The sequence below is a fragment of the Scyliorhinus canicula genome, chromosome 6 (genome assembly GCF_902713615.1).
Source record: "Scyliorhinus canicula chromosome 6, sScyCan1.1, whole genome shotgun sequence".
NCBI classification, from domain to species: Eukaryota; Metazoa; Chordata; class Chondrichthyes; order Carcharhiniformes; family Scyliorhinidae; genus Scyliorhinus; species Scyliorhinus canicula.
In genome coordinates this window covers 2402692-2424459 of record NC_052151.1, presented here as the reverse complement: position 1 = coordinate 2424459, position 21768 = coordinate 2402692, and the positions used below count along the sequence as shown (strand labels likewise).

At 51.5% G+C, this 21768-nt stretch overlaps 1 protein-coding gene across 1 annotated transcript; it reads right to left on the bottom strand.

The window, feature by feature from the left end:
• Window positions 1-3541: 3541 nt before the first annotated feature.
• LOC119966781 (heme-binding protein 2-like) lies at window positions 3542-18526 on the bottom strand. Its single transcript, XM_038798758.1, has 4 exons — window positions 18339-18526; window positions 9568-9697; window positions 4127-4301; window positions 3542-3805 (listed from the first exon to the last, which is right to left on the bottom strand). Exons 1-4 carry the CDS (start codon window positions 18468-18470, stop codon window positions 3640-3642), a joined length of 603 nt encoding a protein of 200 aa, XP_038654686.1. The 5' UTR covers window positions 18471-18526; the 3' UTR covers window positions 3542-3639.
• Between the last annotated feature and the right edge of the window lie 3242 nt (window positions 18527-21768).

The following is a 21768-nucleotide window of genomic DNA, read 5'->3' as shown; positions in this document are numbered from 1 at the left end:
AACGTTTCACAAAGCAGATTACTGTGTATAGTTAATGCTCATGGGATTATGGGTAATGCCTTGAGATGGATAGAAAGCTGGTCAGCAGAAAGGAAGCAGAAAGTTGGAATAAATGGGTCTATTTCAGATTGGCTGGCAGTGACTAGTGGGGTATCGCAGGGATCTGTGCTGGGGCCCCAACTGTTCACATTATATATTAATGATTTGGACAAGAGAAAGAAATGTTTTATCTCAACATTTACAGCTGATAATTAGTTACTGGGTTGGGGGGGGGGGGGGGAGGGGGGGGGTGAGCTGTGAGGAGGATGCAGAGATGCTTCAGCAGGATTTGGACAGGCTGAGTGAGTGGCCACATGCATGGCAGATACAGTATAATGTGGAGAAATGTGAGGTTGTCCACTTCGGGAGCAAAAATAGGCAGGCAGATTATTATTGGAATGGGTGTAAATTGAGAGGCAGATACTCAGCAAGACCTTGGCATCCTCGTGCATCAGTCGCTGAAAGTAAGCGCGCAGGTACAGCCGGCAGTAAAGGCAGCAAATGGTATGTTGGCCTTTATAGCGAGAGGATTTGGGGATAGGGATAGAGATGTTTTACTGCAATTGTATAGGGCATTGGTGAGGCCACACCTGGAGTATTGTGCCCAGTTTTGGGGTCCTTACCTGAGGAAGGATGTTGTTGCTATGGAGGGAGGGCAGCGAAGGTTTACCAGGCTGATTCCTGGGGTGGCCGGACTGTCAGATGAGGAGAGACTGAGTCGGTTAGGATTATATTCATTGGAGTTTAGAGAATGAGAAGGGATCTCATAGAAACTTACAGAATTCTACCAGGGTTATACAGATTCAGAAAGAATGTTCCCGATGGTGGGGGAGTCCAGAACTAGGGGCCATAGTTTGAGGATAAGGGGTCAACCTTTTAGGACTGAGGTGAGGAGAAATGTCTTCACCCAGAGAGCGGGGAATCTGTGGAATTCACTCCCACAGAAAGTAGTTGAGGCCAAAACTTTGTGTAATTTCAAGGAGGAATTAGATTCTGCTTTTGGGGCAAAGGGATCATGGGATATGGGGGAAGGCGGGATCAGGGTATTGAACTTGATGATCAGCCATGATCATAATGAATGGCGGAGCAGGCTCGAAGGGCTGAATGGCAGAGCAGGCTCGAAGGGCCGAATGGCAGAGCAGGCTGGAAGGGCTGAATGGCCTCCTCCTGTATCTCTGTATGTTCCAATGCAGGGATTCTATGAACCAGATCCCAAATTACATCCCTCCCCGACCCACCCAGATTGGGTCCATGAATTGTTGAGTGTTGGCCTCTATCTCTCCAGTGATATCCCATTGACAGAGTTAGAAACACTGCTCAGAGTGGAGTTTGACAGGTTGAAGTGTCGGACTGCACGCGGTGTGAGCTGTCACCTGACCAATATGGAGCTCGCTCTCCAAGTGTCACATCTCCCAATAAATTACTCTCCGTATCTTCATTCTTTCTCATTCTTTAATTTTACACCTCAACATCTGAACAGAATCATTTCACTGAAATGTGGAGAGTTTATCTGATATGAAAGTAGTGATGTGATCATTGACCCAGATTGATTTGTGAGGAAGAATCTAACATGAGACCAAATGTGTAAATGCATCACCCTCTTTATTTCACAGTGAGAATCATTCCCAGCAGTTTGAAAAACAAAAGACAAACAAAGACTAGAAGACGATGGATTATTTACTGCAGCAGAGAAACCTGTGAATGGCCCACCTGTTAACGGGAGTCAGATCTGAATCCATCATTTTCTCAATCACAGATTCAGTCTGTCGATATTCCCAAAGTCAGCTCCCAGTGTGGGTTTGAGGAGATCTGAATGGAAACTTTATTCCATCTTCAGTCTCTGGATTTTAACTTTAGATTGGGATTCTTGCTCCAGTTTAAGGACCAAGTTTAAGCTGCTTCAGACCTGGGTCAGCAAACTGCCACTTCCCTGAGCTGGGCCCATCTGTTTCCTGAACTTGGACTGATCTGAGTCAGATCAAACCCGATTGAGAAACAACCTTTTTAATCATCCCCACCACAATGTCCAGTGTTTGATTCTCAGGACTGGCAGGAAAAGGGAATATTTTACTGCCCACACAGGATGTTGTGTCCATTAGCAGGTTTGTCCAGTGAGTGACGTGTTCTTCCTACAGTGTCCAGTATCTATACCACACAGTCTGTTATATGGTCCATTCCCATTATACAGCACAGGACACAGAACTATTCAAACATTGAAGCAAAATCTTCCAGATGATGTGATGAAAATCTCATTATTTTACAAATGGTGAACACACTTTACAGTTTAAACATTCCCTTGTAATTAAATCATTCCATCTGGAACTAACTCCGAGTGAGAGAGCCCAGGAACAGTCCCACATCTGATCACTCCATGATTTCACATTGAACAGCTTCAATACTCTGTGCTCTGTAACAAATCCCAACTCTTTTCACATCAACTTGAAACATTCTGGTCAGTATGATGGATAAATATGAATATATTCCATCGCTGTGTGAAGATAGAACATTCTGGAACTGTACCTGACACTAGGGCCATCTCAGTCTCAGTTTCACAATTCATTGAAAGCAAGATGACAGAAAAAGCAAATTAGTGCAGTGATTAATCCCCGTTCCCCAATAGAGGGCCCAGCACCCGGTACTATTGAGTTTTGCCCTGTATCTGTGCAGTATGGAGACGTGTTCAGCAATGAATTTGAGATGTTGAAGGGAAACCAAATTATAAACAATATTAAGGGGAAATAGAGCAGGCGGGACTCAGAGACAGTCAAATATATCAGGGCTGGAGTCACATGTACGGTTAACGTGTGGGTGGACCATCACGTGTTTGCTCCACATTTGGTTGGTTCAGTGAGTGGTGAAGGACATGGCAGGTAGAATATGATGTGATGATGTTTGGGCTCCTTAGTTAAGGGTGGATGATCCGAGTTTAGTGGGAGTACATTCCCTGTTTATTAGACAGATTACACACTCGAGGGACAGTGTGGGAAGGTGGAGTTTATAGAATATAGAATAGAATTTAGAGTGCAGAAGGAGGCCACTCGGCCCATCGAGTCTGCACCGGCTCTTGGAAAGAGCACCCCACCCAAGGTTAACACCTCCACCCTATCCCCATAACCCAGTAACCCCACCCAACACTAAGGGCAATTTTGGACACTATGGGCAATTTAGCATGGCCAATCAACCTAACCTGCACATCTTTGGACTGTGGGAGGAAACCGGAGCACCCGGAGGAAACCCACACACACACGGGGAGAATGTGCAGACTCCGCACAGACAGTGACCCAAGCCGGGAACCGAACCTGGGACCCTGGAGCTGTGAAGCAATTATGCTAACCACCATGATACCGTGCTGCCCTAAAGTTAAGTTCGAAGATCAGCCATGATCTTCCTGAACGGTGGAGCGGACTTGAAGATTCTTTGTTTTTATTTAATTTTCAACAGACATTGCCGTCCCTTAAAGGTCCTTCTGAAGGTAAGGAGATTAAAACTATGCTCAATATTCCAGATTAAACCCAATGGAAAGTTAAACAGTTTTAGAATAGAGTTAAGCACTTCTCACTGTTTGATGCCATGAAAGGTACAGAACCTTCCAGAAAACCTTCATTCTCCTGTTTTTTCAAAACCTATTTCCATTAGCCCATGTGTGCTATAATAAGGGACGCCAAAAAATGTGCTATTGAAGGGTCGGTTGTCTTGTTCCAAATCCTTCAGTAATTGAATCACACGTTCTTCAGTTTGCTGATCATCAACCTTTGTGTCAAAAGTCCTGCAACAGAATTAAGAACAGAGGAATTTAATTTTTATACTCCTGACAAATCCTGTTTGGAAAGTCGGTTGCCAGGACAACAGGGACAGGGGTTGACCATTCAGCCCATTGAGCGGCCTGCACCAGTCAGTTAGTCCACAGCTGGAGTAAGATCATCGAGAAGCTGGCCAAATGGGCAGGCAAGTGGCAGATAGAGTTTAACACAGAGAAATATGAGGTGATGCATTTTACAGAAAGGGTGGAGAGAGTCAATGCAGACTAAATGGCACAGTTCTAAAGAGAGTGCAGTAGCAGAGGGACCTCAGGGTGCACTAAACTCACCGGATATAGTACCAAAGAAGAGGTCCAGTTTGTAATGTAACGGCTGGATCTGTTGGTTCAGGTGGATTGTTGACTTCGGAAACTATCCGGAGAAATACACTGAATCTTTGTTGTATTTTGCCATTTTCCAAATATCCAAAAAATCCCCAAGGTGCAGAGAGAGGGACAACAGTAGCTGTAGGCAGAGAGACAGAGAATTTAACTGGGTAATCAGCTTATGGGGAGTAAAACGTTACAGGTGAGGGGGCAGGGTGACTTTGTTGAAATGTGGAAAATGTTGTGATATCACTTTAATGGAATATGCAAATGAACAAGTAGCCAGGATGTAGAGCAGCACTTGATGAACTAACTCCACCATCAACAACAACCAAACAAATCATCCTCAAGCCCTGACAATCGTGGCTGGAAACTTCAACCAGGCCAACCTCAGGAATGTTCCACCCAAACTCCATCAACATATCTCCTGCTCTGCCGGAGGTACAAACACCCTGGACCACTGCTACACGGGCATCAAAGGATTCTCCCGCTCCATTCCCCAACCACACTTTGGCAAATCCGAAGGAAACCGTGCAGTGTGGGTCCGAGCATGCAAAACGACAATACCGCATCAAACGAGAGTCCCAGGCCAACGACACTAACCCACGACGACTATGACAGGGCTTACATGAGATCACGGGCTACAAAGGAAGGCCAGGCGGAATCTCTGGGGCTGGAGCATCCCTACCCGATGATCTGAACAAGTACTATGCCCGCTTTGAGCAGTCAGCCAATGTATCAGTGCCATCCACCCCAACAGCCCTGGACACACTCATACCCACTATTACAGCCTCAGGGGTAAGAGCTGCCTTCTTGAAAGTGAACCTGAGGAAAGCGACGGGCCCCGACGGAGTCCCTGGGCGATCACTCAGAGCCTGTACAGACTAGCTGGCGAGTGTATTCGCAGATATCTTCACCACCTCACTCCTCCGCTCTGAGGTCCCCACCTCCTTCAAGAAGACCACCATAATACCAGTACTAAAGAAGAACAGGGTAGCCTCCCTCAGCGACTACTGACCGGTGGCCCTGACGTCTGTTATCATGAAATGCTTTGGGCAGCCAGTCATGAGATGGATCACTGCCAGCCTCCCAGACGGTCTCGATCCACTGCAGTTTGCCGACCACCACACCAGTCCACAGCAGGCACTATGTCCCTGGCTCTACAATCAACACTCAACCACCTCGACAAGAAGGTCACCTACGTCAGACTGCTGTTCATAGACTACACCTCCACCTTGTAATTGATAATATGGAAACATGTGTCACTGCAAACATGGAAGCCTGGCAATATCTGGTCTGAGAGAAACATGAGAGGGTACAGGGAAAGATCCCACGAAGGGTTAATAGCAGCCGCAAAGTACAGGATTATAAAATGCAGATTCCTTCTCTCAAGCAGGCTTAGCAAACACACAGGATTTTTGTATGAAGCGAAAAACAATGGCTCACACCTTCATTGAAAGTAACTATTTTAGGAAGCATCTGGAAAAACATGGACGAAGGTTTCAGTTGAATTAAGTGACGAATGTTTAAAACAGGCAGGCCTTTCAAGTCATAACCAAGTTAAATTTTAGCATACAGCTAAAAGCAATGATTCACACCTTCGTTGAAATTAACTATCTTAGTAAACAGCTGGAAAGGAAAGGATGAGGTTCAGTTGGATTTGGTGACAATTCTAGGTGTGAAATTTTGCTAATATCAGGTAAATTAAAGAAAATTGGAGGCTATTAGTCTACGAGAAACATAATTTAAAGCCAAAATCAAAGTCAAAATTATGAGCTGGGGACAATTGGAAAATAAAACTATAGAAATGACAGGAATTAAAAGTAACACCTCTTGAAACCAAAGCATTTTTGAATATCACAAAGGAACTTTGAACATCACAAAGGAAACAATGTAATCAGATCTGAGAGGTGAGGCCATGCCCAAAATGAATACTTAGTTGTGTTAGAATGTTTAGATCAAAGATACTTTTTACAATCAAAATGAAATAATAGTTACTTTACAATAAGGTCATAAAAACTTAATAACTGTTAGACAGAAAATATAAACCCAAAGACCAGAGCAGGAACTACCAGAACCAGAAGACAGAGAGAAGGAACAAGAGAAGCAGAGTTAGCTTACAGCCAGCTCAGTCATGGGAAACATAAGACATGGCAGCCGAGCTAAAACAGCTAATACATCTAAGGAAGACGGGAATTTAAAGAGGAGGCAGAGTCAGCTCAGTGATAGCCAGCAGAGCCAGCTCTCACAGCTCGGTACATGGGAAGGATGGGACACAGCAACCGAGCTAACCAGCAAATACATCTAAAGAAGACCAGACTTTAAAAAGAAGATAGATTGTCAACCAACCAGAAGGTCCCTTCAACCAACCAGAAGGATCCAGAAGCAAGATCTTTTTACCTTTCTGGAAAGAGAGTGATTGCAGCTTTTAAAATAAAAAAATATAATAATAAAATAACTTAATTTAACCTGAAACAGTGGTTATTCCTAAAGTCTACTTTACTTACTTAGCAATGCAGGACCCAGGATCAATGCTACTAAGTGGTAAGTAGATGAAATTTTCGATGAAGGTATGGGTTATACCTGGGGATAACTTGAAAATAGAGTTTGAGCTGAATAGCACCCACCGAAGCCTGCATCGGAGTCAGGGAGTGAGAATCCCTGTTCACCATTTAGAATGTCGGCCCTTTTTGGTATGGGGGGAATTCTAAGAATAATGGTGAATTTTTAACAACAGCCTTCAACACCATTATTCCGACAAGACTAATAACCAAACTCTGCAATCTTGGGCTTGACCCCTCCCTGTGCAGCTGGATCCTCAACTTCCTCACCAACAGACCGCAATCTGTCAGGATCGGCAACAGCACCTCCTCCACAATAGTCCCCAACACCGGGGCCCCGTAAGGATGTGTGCTCAGTCCTCTACAGCACTCCCTATACACATGACTGTGTGGCAGGATTTAACTCCAACTCAATCTATAAGTTTGCGGATGATACAACTGGTGCGCTGCATCTCAAACAGCGACGAATCAGACTACAGAAGGGAGATAGATCACTTGGTTGCATGGTGTACCAAAAACAACCTCTCTCTAAATATTGGAAAGACCAAGGAACTGATCATTGACTTCAGGAAGGGCAGCACGACACACACTCCCGTCTGCATCAATGGCTCCGAAGTGGAGATAATAATCATAATAATCGCTGAGTGTCACAAGTAGGCTTCAATGAAGTTACTGTGAAAAGCCCCTAGTCACCACATTCCAGCGCCTGCTCAGGGAGGCCGGTATGGAAATTGTACCCGCGCTGCTGGTCTTGTTCTGCATTACAAGCCAGCTGTTTAGCCCACTGTGCTAAACCAGCCCCTAAACCAGATGGTCAATAGCTTTAAGTTCCTGGGGGTCACCATCACCATTACACTGTCCTGGTCCACTCACGTTGATGCAACAGTCAGGAAATCACAACAACGTCTCTACTTCCTCCGGAAGCTAAAGAAATTCAGCATGTCTGCATCGATTCTCACAAACTGCTACAGATGTGCGATAGAGAGCATCCTATCCAGCTGCATCACAGCCTGGTATGGCAACTGCTCGGTCCAAGATCGCAAGAAACTGCAGAGTGTGGTGAACTCAGCCCAACGCTTCACACAAGCTTGCCACCCCCACATTGATTCTGTATACACCTCCCGCTGCCTCAGGAAGGCAGACAGCATTGTCAGAGACCCCTCCCACCCAGGCATTGCCTTCTTCCAGACCCTTCCATCAGGCAGAAGGTACAGACGTCCGAAGACCCCCACATCCAGACATAGGAACAGCTTCTTCCCCACAGCTACCAGACTCCCCAACGACTCCCCCTTGGACTGATCTGTTCCCTGTGAGAACACTATTCAGGATGCCCTATGCTGCTTTTGTTTGGCCTTGTTCCGCACAGTAACCAATCAGTATTTGTTGATGTATCATTTGTTCCCTTGGCCACAGAAAAATACTTTTCACTGTACTTCGGTACATGTGACAATAAATATCAATCAATCAATCAATGGATCAATTCTGGATCCATTCTGCCATCCCCTTCCATCACATCAGTTTAAATTCTGCTAACAGTCTACTAATCATTCACCCTCAACTACCATTAACCATTCACCCTCAACTACCATTAACCATTAACCATTCACCCTCAACTACCATTAACCATTAAACATTCACCCTCAACCACCATTAACCATTCACCCTCAACTACCATTAACCATTAAACATTCACCCTCAACCACCATTAACCATTCACCCTCAACTACCATTAACCATTAACCATTCACCCTCAACTACCATTAACCATTAAACATTCACCCTCAACTACCATTAACCATTCACCCTCAACTACCATTAACCATTAACCATTCACCCTCAACTACCATTAACCATTAAACATTCACCCTCAACCACCATTAAACATTAAACATTCACCCTCAACCACCATTAACCATTAACCATTCACCCTCAACCACCATTAACCATTAAACATTCACCCTCAACCACCATTAACCATTAAACATTCACCCTCACCCACCATTAACCATTAAACATTCCCCCTCAACCACCATTAACCATTAAACATTCACCCTCACCCACCATTAACCATTAAACATTCACCCTCAACCACCATTAACCATTAACCATTCACCCTCACCCACCATTAACCATTAACCATTCCCCCTCAACCACCATTAACCATTAAACATTCACCCTCAATCACCATTAACCATTAAACATTCACCCTCAACCACCACAAACCATTAAACATTCACCCTCAACCACCATTAACCATTAAACATTCACCCTCAACCACCATTAACCATTAACCATTCACCCTCAACCACCATTAACCATTAACCATTCAGCCTCAATCACCATTAACCATTAAATATTCCCCCTCAACCACCATTAACCATGAAATAACTGGACACAGTTAGTTACAGACGATTTCTCTTTAACAAGGTAGAATTTCCTGTCACTGAGTCTCAGACAGGAGCCAGCTTTCCTGCAGCATCCACTGAGCTGAGAGAGATGCTGTTTCTCAGCTTCTACAAGGGTTCATGTCGACTCCAATAGCGGGTTCATGCCTGACAAAGAGCCTTTATTACACTGGGGAAATTCAGCAACCACAGCTGGAATCCCGCTCCCAGTACACGTGGGAAACTGTCCTGGATTCTGGGAATATAAAGCCGGCAGGTATCAAAGCAGGAGCCCCATTAGCGCCTCAACCCACTAGTCCCATGTGACCGAGGATCACTCTGGGATTGACAATTCTTTGGTCAGTGTGTCAGTCTGTACAGAAAGTTTCAAACCTGACAGGTTAAAGAGGGAACGGTTGCTTTATAATCTGTTGTTACTTTGAAGGAACATCTGACATACCTGCAACATTCCCACAACGTGCATAACTGAATAGTTTCTCCAGACCGATTGCCAGCGCACTTTTAATATCCTCTGCATCAACTTCAGTTTGAACCCATTGCCGAAATTCAAATTCAAACTCATAATAATTCTGAAACAAGAAAATAAATTCCATCACCATGTGACACAACTGAACTGGCACCAAAACCCATCAGTGTTGAGGGGCCTGTCCTCGGTTCCCAGGTGTGGGAACAGTATTCATGTCCTGCATGGACTGACCTGGGAAAAGAGTTTGGAGTTGATGATGGGAGACTTGGCATCCCCATTTCCAGATGGATTTTCCTGACCCCCTCATGCACTCTTTCAACTTTCGAGTTACCCTGCACATTGGGCCTGACTCCTTCCCCTTGGGCTTTCAATGAAAACAAATATAGAGAATGTTATTGACGGCCATCGACACTGAATCATGTCCAGTCATTGTGTTTCCCTTTGACTGTTTAACCACATTATTTAAACAGAAAGGTTTCAATGGGTCAGAAACTGGGCCTCGTATCCAGGCACTAATCCAGGCTGAAAGCATAGGAGCTGGAATAGGCCCAACAGCTCCTCAAGCCTTTTGTTTAGAAAATATTTTATTTTAGCATTTGCAATTTTTACAATTTGACATTTTGACATTTCTAAAACAACCGCACAGGTCGATGCAGAAAATACCCCCTAAAAGATCAAATAATAAACCACATCCCCCACCCTGTCCCCAATTACCCGTATACTAAGCTCCCTGTCCTTATCCAACATTACCCTGCCTCCTGATATCCTTCCCCCCCTTTTCCCTTTCCCCCCTTACTGCTGACGTTCAGTTTTTGTTGAAGAAATCGATGAACGGCTGCCAACTCCGGGCGAATCCCTGTATTGATCCTCTCAGAGTGAACTTGATTTTCCCCAGACTGAGAAACTTGACCATATCGCTGACCCACACTCCTGACTTCGGGGGCTCCGGGTCCCTCCATCTCAGCAAGATCCATCTCCGGGCCACCAGGGAGGAAAAGGCCAGAATATCAGCCTCCCTCCCCCCTTTGCCCCCGGACCCTCCGACACCCCAAATATTGCTCATTCTGGACTCGGAGTTGCCCTACCTTCCAGGACTTCTGACATAACATCTGCAAATCCCTGCCACGATTCCCTCAGTTTGGGACATGCCCAAAACATATGAACATGGTTGGCCGGGCTACCCCCACACCGCCCACATCTTTCCTCCATGTTCTCGAAGACCCTACTCATCCGAGCTGCCGTCATGTGGGCCCTGTGGGCTACCTTGAACTGAATCAAGCTGAGTCTAGCACAGGGCGAGGATGCATTTACCCTTTTCAAGGCTTTTTCCCACAGTTCAGTTTCCAGCTCCCCTCCCAACTCCTCTTCCCACTTCCTCTTCACCTCTCTGATAGGGGCCCCTTCCCACTCTAACAATTCCCTGTTTATCTATGGAACTTTCCCACTCCAACCCCTGTTTTTGACAGCACTTCATCCTCAGGGGGAGGCGAGGAAAGCTTGGGGCCTGTCTCTGTACAAAGTCCCGCAATTGAAGGTCACGAAACCCCTTCCCACCCGGCAAATCAAACTCCTCCTCTAATGTCTCCAAGGTCGGGAAGTCATCCTGGATCAATAGATCCCCAAACCTCTCAATCCCTGCCTGCTGCCATACCTTAAAGCCCCCATCCAGCCCCCCCGGGACACACTGGTGATTGTCACAGATCGATGACCACTCTGACGCCCCCTCCAGTCTCATATACTGCCTCCATTGCCCCCACACCCTCAGGGCCCCCACACCCTCAGGGCCCCCACACCCTCCGGGCCCCCACACCCTCAGGGCCCCCACACCCCCTACCCCCCCACACCCTCCGGGCACCCACAGCCTCAGGGCCCCCACACCCTCAGGGCCCCCACACCCCCTACCCCCCCACACCCTCAGGGCCCCCACACCCTCAGGGCCCCCACACCCTCAGGGCCCCCACACCCCCTACCCCCCCACACCCTCAGGGCCCCCACACCCCCTACCCCCCCACACCCCCAGGGCCCCCCACACCCTCAGGGCCCCCACACCCTCCGGGCCCCCACACCCTCAGGGCCCCCACACCCCCTCCCCCCCCACACCCTCAGGGCCCCCACACCCTCAGGGCCCCCACACCCTCCGGACCCCCACACCCTCAGGGCCCCCACACCCTCAGGGCCCCCCCACCCTCAGGGCCCCCGCACCCTCGGGGCCCCCACACCCTCAGGGCCCTCACACCCTCAGGGCGCCCCCACCCCCCCCACCCTCAGGGCCCCACACCCTCAGGGCCCCCACACCCTCCGGGCCCCCACACCCTCAGGGCCCCCACACCCTCAGGGCCCCCACACCCTCAGGGCCCCCCCACCCTCAGGGCCCCCACACCCTCAGGGCCCCCACACCCTCAGGGCCCGCACACCCTCAGGGCGCCCCCACCCCCCCCACCCTCAGGGCCCCCACACCCTCAGGGCCCCCACACCCTCAGGGCCCCCACACCCTCAGGGCCCCCACACCCTCAGGGCGCCCCCACCCCCCCCACCCTCAGGGCCCCCCCCCACCCTCCGGGCCCCCCCACCCTCAGGGCGCCCCCACCCCCCCCCCACCCTCCGGGCCCCCACACCCTCAGGGCCCCCACACCCTCAGCCCCCCCCCCCCACAGGACCTGTGGAGTACCGAGCCAGCGAGAACGGCAGGGACGCCATCAGTAAAGCCTCCAAACTCGTACCTTTGCAGGATGCTGCCTCCATCCGCTCCCAGACCGACCCCTCCCCCTCTACCCACTTCCTGACCATCAATGTGTTGGCAGCCCAGGAATAGTTAATAAAGCTCGGGAGAGCCAATCCCCCTTCCCCGTGTGCCCGTTCCAGGAGTGCCCTCCTTACTATCGGGGTTTTACCCGTCCATATAAACCTCGATATCACTACATTCATACTTCTGAAAAAAGCCTTTCGGACGAAAATCAGGAGACATTGAAAAAAGAAAATCAGTCTCGGAAGGACAGTCACCTTCACCGTCTGAACCCTCCCAGCCCCCAGCGTCAGTGGGAGCCGGTCCCATCTACAAAAATCCCATTGGATCCACTGCTTTGCCCAAATTTAACTTGTGAAGCTGCCTCCAATCCTTGGCCACTTCAATCCCCAGATCCCTAAAACTCTTCCCAACCACTGGAAAAGGGAACTCCTTCAGCCTCCGTTCCTGCCCCAGTGCCTGGATCACAAACATCTCGCTCTTTCCCATATTTAACTTATAGCCTGAAAATCAGCCAAATTCTCCTAATACCTCCATGATTTTGGTCATCTCCCCCCCCCCACCGGGTCCGTGAGATAAAGCAGCAAATCATCTGCATAGAGAGAGACCCTGTGTTCCCCCTCCCCTCCCCCTCACTATACCCTGCCAGGTATTTGCTGCTCTCAGAGCCGTTGCTAAGGGTTCTATGGCCAGGGCAAACAGTAATGGGGAGAGCGGGCATCCCTGCTTTGTCCCCCGACGTAGACTAAAGTATTCTGTCTGAACTCGGTTAGTTCTTACATTTGCCACCGGAGCCTGGTACAATAACCGGACCCAGCCCACAGATCCCTGGCCCAACCCAAACCTGCCGAAAATATCCCACAGATACTTCCACTCCAGCCGGCCGAAAGCCATCTCCGTGTCCATGGCAACTACCACCTCAGCCCCGCACCCCTCCGCTGGCATCATAATTACATTAACAAGCCGTCTAATTTGGATGTTCGGTACCTGCCCTTTACAAATCCCGCCTGATCCTCCCCAATTATCTCCGGGACACAATCCTCTATTCGAGTGGCCAGGACCTTAGCCAATAATTGGGCATTCAAGAGGGAGATTGGCCTGTACGACCCAAAGCTCTCCGGATCCTTGTCCCTCTTCAGGGTGAGAGAAATTGATGCCTGTGATAACGTTGGGGGGAGTGCTCCCACCTCCTTGGACTCATTAAAAGCCTTAACCAGGAGTGGCCCAGTAACCCAGAGAACTTCTTCTCAAATTCCACTGGCGATCGGTCAGATCCCGGAGCTTTACCCGATTGCATCGCCCCCAGTCCGTATATCACCTCCCCAAGCCCAATCGGGCCCCCAGGGCCTCCACCAGCTCTTTATTTACTTTCGGGAACTCCCCAGGAATTGATTCATGCCCTCCTCCCTATCGAGGGGGTTCCGGCCTGTACAGCTGGCTATAACATTCCCACAACATCCCCCGACAGGAGCTTCTTTTCTTGCTGCTTTCTGCTGGACTCTCAGATCACAGAGTATATGTCACTTCCTTCTAGTGACACCACAGGGTTAATCCTTCACAGGACCTATCCAAATATACTCCATTATACTACCCCTGTGAGGAAGCTAGAATCCTAAATTGTACCTTGTCACCTTGTCTGTTTGAATGTGATTGCTCCCATTCTCCTAATTTCCACAGAGTTCCCGACAAACTGATTCCTTTCAGTATTGGACAACTCTGTAACCCAGGAATCAATCCAGTCAATCTTCACTGCATCATCTCCAAGGAATGGACGTCCTGTTTTAGATGCGGTGTGAGCGTGCATACCCTGGTCGAGACCAGAGTGGGTCTCCAGGACTGGCAGTGCCAGGTGGTGGGGGAGTCTCAGGGATTACTCACTCTAGTCCCATGGAGCAGCTTGGGGGCCGTCGGGCACCCCGAGGGAGGAGGAGGTGCTGGGATCCGTGCCAGTGACTCCCGCAGGGGGGGTGTGGGAACACCGCAGCCCCTCAGTCTCCACCCCTCCTGTCCCTGGGGCCTCCAGTGGGCAGCATCAGACAGGGAGGCACCACACCACCTGGGACATCCGAGCAGCAGCCGGGCCCGTCCCGATCGCCCCAGCAGAGACTCGCTAACCGGGACCCAGGTGGCAGGGCAGGAATCACAGCAGGCTGCCTCCAGTCCTGCTGTACCATCTGGGCAACTACCCAGGCGCAGTGTTAGGGCCGTAAGGCCAGTAATGTAGACACCAGTTCAGTTGGCACGGGAACAGGGCACAGTTTAGTGATAGGGTCGAGGGTTTTCAGATTAAACACCTGTTTGCACCATTCCAACCTGCCTCGGGGCTCTGTCAGGGTGTGAGGGGTGGGCTGGTCTGGGCTGGCCATAGAGGAGGTGCGGTGGGGGGGGAATGGGCGGATGCTGTGGGTGGCATGGGCTCCCCACCGTACCCCCCCCACCCCTCCACCCCACCGACCATGTGATGGACCGGCCAGCTGGCATGCAGTGATCACCCAGGGGGAAGGTGGTACTGTGGGCATGAGGCAGACATTGTCAAACGATGTGGAGCATGGAGCCCATCGCAGAGCGGGCTGCCATCACCCTCCATCCCATGGCTCCGACCCGCTGTTCCTGCCAACCCAGAGCCCCCAGCTCGGAGCGCCGCAGGTATGTATCACGGAGGGAGTTGCAGGCGGGGGATGTGGGGGGGCTAGTGGTGGGATGCGGGGTCCGTGCCCCAGGCTTGATTCCCCCCCCCCCCCGCCCCAATCTAGTTGGTGAACCTGGAGACGATCAGAGCGTCCCGTCCCCATTTGCCCCGGTGCACATGTCGGGCAGCCTCCTGTGCCGCCCATTGCAGGGGACCCTGGGGGGGTCTCCCTATCACAGGGGTCTCTGTGGGGGGTCTCTGTGGGGGGGGCGGTTTCCCTATCACAGGGGTCTCTGTGGGGGATGGTCTCTGTGGGGGGGGGTCTCCCTATCACAGGGGTCTCCGTGGGGGGGGTCTCCCTATCACAGGGGTCTCTGTGGGGGGTCTCACTATCACAGGGGTCTCTGTGGGGGGGTCTCTGTGGGGGGGTGTCCCTATCACAGGGGTCTCTGTGGGGGGGTCTCTGTGGGGGGGTGTCCCTATCACAGGGGTCTCCGTGGGGGGGTCTCACTATCACAGGGGTCTCTGTGGGGGTCTCTGTGGGGGGGGCGGTCTCCCTATCACAGGGGTCTCTGTGGGGGGGGTCTCCTTATTACAGGGGTCTCTGTGGGGGGGTCTCCCTATTACAGGGGTCTCTGTGGGGGGGGGTCTCCCTATCACAGGGGTCTCTGTGGGGTGTCTCCCTATTACAGGGGTCTCTGTGGGGGATGGTCTCTGTGGGTGGGCCTCCCTATCACAGGGGTCTCCGTGGGGGGGGGGGTCTCCCTATCACAGGCGTCTCTGTGGGGGGGTCTCCCAATCACAGGGGTCTCTGTGGGGGGGGGTTCTCACTATCACAGGGGTCTCTCTGGGGGGGTCTCCCTATCACAGGGGACTCTGTGGGGGGGTCTCCCTATCACAGGGGTCTCTGTGGGGGGGGGTCTCCCTATCACAGGGGCCTCTGTGGGGGTCTCCCTATCACAGGGGTCACTGTGGGGGGGTCTCCCTATCACAGGGGCCTCTGTGGGGGTCTCCCTATCACAGGGGTCACTGTGGGGGGGTCTCCCTATCACAGGGGTCTCTGTGGGGGGGGGGGGGTCCCTATCACAGGGGTCTCTGTGGGGGGGGGGTCTCCCTATCACAGGGGTCTCTGTGGGGGGGGGGGGTTGTCTCCCTATCACAGGGGTCTCTGTGGGGGGGGTCTCCCTATCACAGGGGCCTCTGTGGGGGTCTCCCTTTCACAGGGGTCTCTGTGGGGGGATCTCTGTGGGGGATCTCTGTGGGGGCTCACTGTGGGGGGGGGGGGTCTCCCTATCACAGGGGTCACTGTGTGGGGGGTCTCCCTATCACAGGGGTTTCTGTGGGGGTTCTCCCTATCACAGGGGTCTCTGTGGTGGGGGGTGTCTCCCTATCACAGGGGTCTCTGTGGGGGGGTCTCCCTATCACAGGGGCCTCTGTGGGGGGGGGTCTCCCCATCACAGGGGCCTCTGTGGGGGGGTCTCCCTATCACAGGGGTCTCTGTGGGGGTCTCTGTGGGGGGGGCCTCCCTATCACAGGGGTCTGTGGGGGGTCACTGTGGGGGAGGGGTGTACCTATCACAGGGGTCTCTGTGTGGGGTCTCTGTGGGGGGTCTCTGTGGGGGGGTCTCACTATCACAGGGGTCTCTGTGGGGGGGGGCTCCCTATCACAGGGGTCTCTGTGGGGGGGGGGTGTCCCTATCACAGGGGTCTCTGTGGGGGGGGGCTCCCTATCACAGGGGTCTCTGTGGGGGGGGGTGTCCCTATCACAGGGGTCTCTGTGGGGGGGGGGTCTCCTTATTACAGGGGTCTCTGTGGGGGGGTCTCCCTATCACAGGGGTCTCTGTGGGGTGTCTCCCTATCACAGGGGTCTCTGTGGGGGGGGGCTCCCTATCACAGGGGTCTCTGTGGGGGGGGGGTGTCCCTATCACAGGGGTCTCTGTGGGGGGGGGTCTCCTTATTACAGGGGTCTCTGTGGGTGGGCCTCCCTATCACAGGGGTCTCCGTGGGGGGGGGGTCTCCCTATCACAGGGGTCTCTGTGGGGGGGTCTCCCAATCACAGGGGTCTCTGTGGGGGGGGGGGTTCTCACTATCACAGGGGTCTCTCTGGGGGGGTCTCCCTATCACAGGGGACTCTGTGGGGGGGGTCTCCCTATCACAGGGGTCTCTGTGGGGGGGGTCTCCCTATCACAGGGGCCTCTGTGGGGGTCTCCCTATCACAGGGGTCACTGTGGGGGGGGTCTCCCTATCACAGGGGTCTCTGTGGGGGGGGGTCCCTATCACTGGGTCTCTGTGGGGGGGGGTCTCCCTATCACAGGGGTCTCTGTGGGGGGGGTCTCCCTATCACAGGGGTCTCTGTGGGGGGGGGTCTCCCTATCACAGAGGCCTCTGTGGGGGTCTCCCTATCACAGGGGTCTCTGTGGGGGGATCTCTGTGGGGGGTCTCTGTGGGGGGGTCTCCCTATCACAGGGGACTCTGTGGGGGGGGGTTCTCACTATCACAGGGGTCTCTGTGGGGCTCTCACTATCACAGGGGTCTCTGTGGGGGGGGTCTCCCTATCACAGGGGACTCTGTGGGGGGGGGGGTTCTCACTATCACAGGGGTCTCTGTGGGGGGGTAAGTTGTATCACTGCTGTATTTGTGCGTCTGGGAGGGGTCGGAGGTGGGGGGTGGGGGTTGGGGTTGTCGGCGATGGGTTGCGGCTTATTGGGGGGGTGGGGCAGGGTTGGGGTGGGGGGAGTGTCGGGGAAGGGTCGGGCGTTGTTGGGGGGAGTGTTCTGGCAGTTTCGGGGGTGGGACGTCACACTACCACAGGGGTTAGCACTATTGCTTCACAGCTCCAGGATCCCAGGTTCGATTCCCGGCTTGGGTTACTGTCTGTGCGGAGTCTGCACGTTCTCCCCGTGTCTGCGTGGGTTTCCTCCGGGTGCTCCGGTTTCCTCCCACAAGTCCCGAAAGACGTGCTGTTAGGTGAATTGGACATTCTGAATTCTCCCTCTGTGACCCGAACAGGCGCCGGAATGTGGCGACTAGGGGCTTTTCACAGTAACTTCATTGCAGTGTTAATGTCAGCCTACTTGTGACAATAAAGATCATTATTATTATTATCCTGCCCCTCATAATCTTGTCCACCTCGATCAGTTCGCCCCTCAGCCTTCTCTGCTCCTGGGAAAACAACCCCAGCCTATCCAACCTCTCTCCATAACTGAAATGTTCCATCCCAGGCAGCATCCTGGTGAATCTCCTCCCTGCCTGAGTGACACAGATGTTTGACAGTAAAGAGAGTAAAGGGGACTCGACCCTAAAATACAGGCATTAAATAATTTCCACTGGGTACGAACATTACAGAGAGCAGCAAACTCTGAATTATACTCACCTTGTCCTTAATGACGACTTCGGGTTTAAGGCAGTCATCCCGTTCACAGAGTTCGATCACCTTGCCTACTGGATTCTGTGCAGCGAGATGGTTCCAGAAGAGGACAGACACGGTTAAGAAGATTCTCAGCATCTTGGTGTCGGGACAGGTCACTGGTGAATTCACTGAATGACCCTCAGCACCTTCAGCTCGATCTGCAGTTTGAGCAGAGAGCTCAGGGATTTTTATACAGTTTCAAAGGGATGGTTTTAAATAAAGTTTAGCTACGGGAACATCACATGTTAATGAAATGCCTCGGATGATTAACTATGGAAATGTGTTTTGGTCCCAACCTTGAATTTGGGAACCATTTAGACATCATGATCTGTGTGATGCTGGTTGCTGGGAAATGTGAACTGCCCGGGGGCAGATATTTCACTATTGATTCCCGTTCACACACTCAGCATTGACCCCCCTGCCTGAGTTAGACAGGGTTTTGGTGGGAAAGGTTATGGGGACAGGCAGCAAAGTGGGGTTAAGGCCACAGTGAGATCAGACATGATCTAATCGAACGATGGAGCAGGTTGGAGGGGCTGATCGATCTACTCCAGCTCCAATCTTTATTTAATTCATCCTTGGGATGTGGGTGTTGCTGGGCGGGGCCGCCATTTGTTGCCCATCCCTAATTACCCTGGAACTGAGCGGCTGGCTCAGAGGGAACCGCATTGCTGTGGACCTGGAGTCACGTGTAGGCCAGACTGGGTAAGGGCGGCAGATTCCCTTCCCTGAAGGACATTAGTGAACCAGATGGGTTTCTACGATAATCAGCAATTGTTTTATGGTCATTATTCGACTTTAACTTCCAGATTTATAAAATGTAATTAAAATGTGACCATGTGCCAGAGTGGGATTGGATCCCGGGATCCCAGACCATTCTCCTGGCTCTCTGGATTACTCGGCCAGTGACAGTGCCATTGTGCCACCTCCTCCCATCTCTGAGGGTTTGATGACACCACCTGTTGTGAAGCATCATCCTCTGTTTTTAACAGTCAGAATCTATTCCCAGCTTTTTGAAAAGCTAAATACAGACAAAGGTTACATGACTTTGTTTAATTTACTCCACAGTAAAATCCTGTCAATGGGCTGCCTGTTAATAGACCATACATAGAATCCCTATAGTTCAGATGGAGGCCACTCGGCCCATTGAGTCTGCACTGACCCTCTGAAAAAGCCCCCTACCTCGGCCCAAGGCCCCCCTTCCCCGGAAAGCCACCTCACATTTGGACACTGAGGGCAATTTATCATGGCCAATCCACCCAACCTGCACATCTTTGGGCTGTGGGAGGAAACCGGAGCACCCGGAGGAAACCCACACAGAGACGGAGAGAACGTGCAGACTCCGCACAGACAGTGACCCAAGCTGGGAATCGAACCCGGGTTCAACGTTCTGGCTGAATATTCAAGAACACCAGGTGAGGTTGATGGATTTGGTGTGGAGATGCCGGCGTTGGACTGGGGTGAGCACAGTAAGAAGTCTGACAACACCAGGTTAAAGTCCAACAGGTTTGATTCAAACACGAGCTTTCGGAGCACAGCTCCTTCCTCAGGTGAATGGAGAGGTATATTCCAGAAACATTTATATAGACAAAGTCAGAGATGCTGGACAATGCTTGGAATGCGAGCATTTGCAGGTAATCAAATCATTACAGATCCAGGGAGAGGGATAATCACAGGTTAAAGAGGTGGGAATTGTCTCAAGCCAGAACAGTTGGTGGGATTTTGCAAGTCCAGGCCAGATGGTGGGGGGTGGATGTAATGCGACATGAATCCCAGATCCCTGTTGAGGCCACACTCGTGCGTGCGGAACTTAGCTATAAGTTTTTGCTCGGCGATTCTGCGTTATCGCGTGTCCTGAAGGCCGCCTTGGAGAACGCTCACCCGGAGATCAGAGGCTGAATGCCCTTGACTGCTGAAGTGTTCCCCATCTGGAAGGGAACATTCCTGCCTGGTGATTGTCGCACGATGTCCGTTCATTCGTTGTCGCAGCATCTGCATGGTCTCGCCAATGTACCACGCTTCGGGACATCCTTTCCTGCAGCGTATGGGGTAGACTACATTGGTCGAGTCGCACGAGTATGTGCCGCGTACCTGGTGGGTGGTGTTCTCACGTGTAATGGTGGTATCCATGGCGATGATCTGGCATGTCTTGCAGAGATTGCCCTGGCAGGGTTGTGTGGTGTCGTGGTCGCTGTTCTGAAGGCTGGGTAATTTGCTGCAAACAATGGTTTGTTTGAGGTTGCGCGGTTGTTTGAAGGCCAGTAGTGGGGGTGTGGGGATGACCTTGGCAAGATGTTCATCTTCATTAATGATGTGTTGAAGGCTGCGAAGAAGATGTCGTAGTTTCTCCGCCCCAGGAAAGTACTGGACGACGAAGGGTGCTCTGTCAGTGGTGTCCCGTATTTGTCTTCTGAGGAGGTCGGTGCGGTTTTTTGCTGTGGCGCGTTGGAACTGTCGATCGATGAGTCGAGCGCCATATCCCGTTCGTACGAGGGCATCTTTCAGCATCTGTAGGTGTCTGTTACGCTCCTCCTCGTCTGAGCAGATCCTGTGTATACGGAGGGCTTGTCCATAGGGGATGGCTTCTTTAATGTGTTTCGGGTGAAAGCTGGAGAAATGGAGCATCGTGAGGTTGTCTGTGGGCTTGCGGTAAAGCGAAGTGCTGAGGTGACCGTCCTTGATGGAGATGAGTGTGTCCAAGAATGCAACAGAATTTGGAGAATAGTCCATGGTGAGTCTGATGGTGGGATGGAACTTAGTGATCTCATCGTGTAGTCGTTTCAGTGATTCTTCGCTGTGGGTCCAAAGGAAAAAAATATCATCGATGTATCTGGGGTATAGCATCGGTTGAAGGTTCTGTGCGGTGAGGAAGTCTTGTTCAAACTTGTGCATGAAGATGTTGGCATATTGAGGTGCGAATGTGGACCCCATGGCTGTTCCGTGTGTCTGGATGAAGAATTTGTTGTCGAAGGTGAAGACGTTGTGATCCAGAATGAAGCGGATGAGTTGCAGAATTGCGTCTGGATTGCGGCAGTTGTTGGTGTTGAGGACTGAGGCTGTTGCAGCAATGCCGTCGTCATGGGGGATGCTGGTGTAGAGTGCCGAGACATCCATTGTGACGAGGAATGTTCCTGGTTCAACTGGTCCATGGGTGCTGAGTTTCTGTAGGAAGTCTGTCGTGTCGCGGCAGAAGCTGGGTGTACCTTGTACGATGGGTTTCAGGATGCCCTCGATGTGGCCAGAGAGGTTCTCACACAGGGTCCCATTGCCTGATACGATAGGATGGCCTGGTGTGTTGGCCTTGTGTATTTTCGGGAGGCAGTAGAGATCTCCAACGTGGGGAGTACGTGGGATGAGAGTACGTAGGGTGCTCTGAAGGTCTGGGTCCAAGGTC

Excerpts from the sequence above, each read along its gene's own strand:
- LOC119966781 (XM_038798758.1), bottom strand. The coding sequence starts at position 18,470 with ATGCTGAGAATCTTCTTAACCGTGTCTGTCCTCTTCTGGAACCATCTC. Across the intron at positions 9,698-18,338 it reads AAGTCGTCATTAAGGACAAG|AATTATTATGAGTTTGAATT; the intron begins GTGAGTATAATT and ends TTCTTGTTTCAG. Across the intron at positions 4,302-9,567 it reads ACGTTGTGGGAATGTTGCAG|CTACTGTTGTCCCTCTCTCT; the intron begins GTATGTCAGATG and ends CTCTGCCTACAG.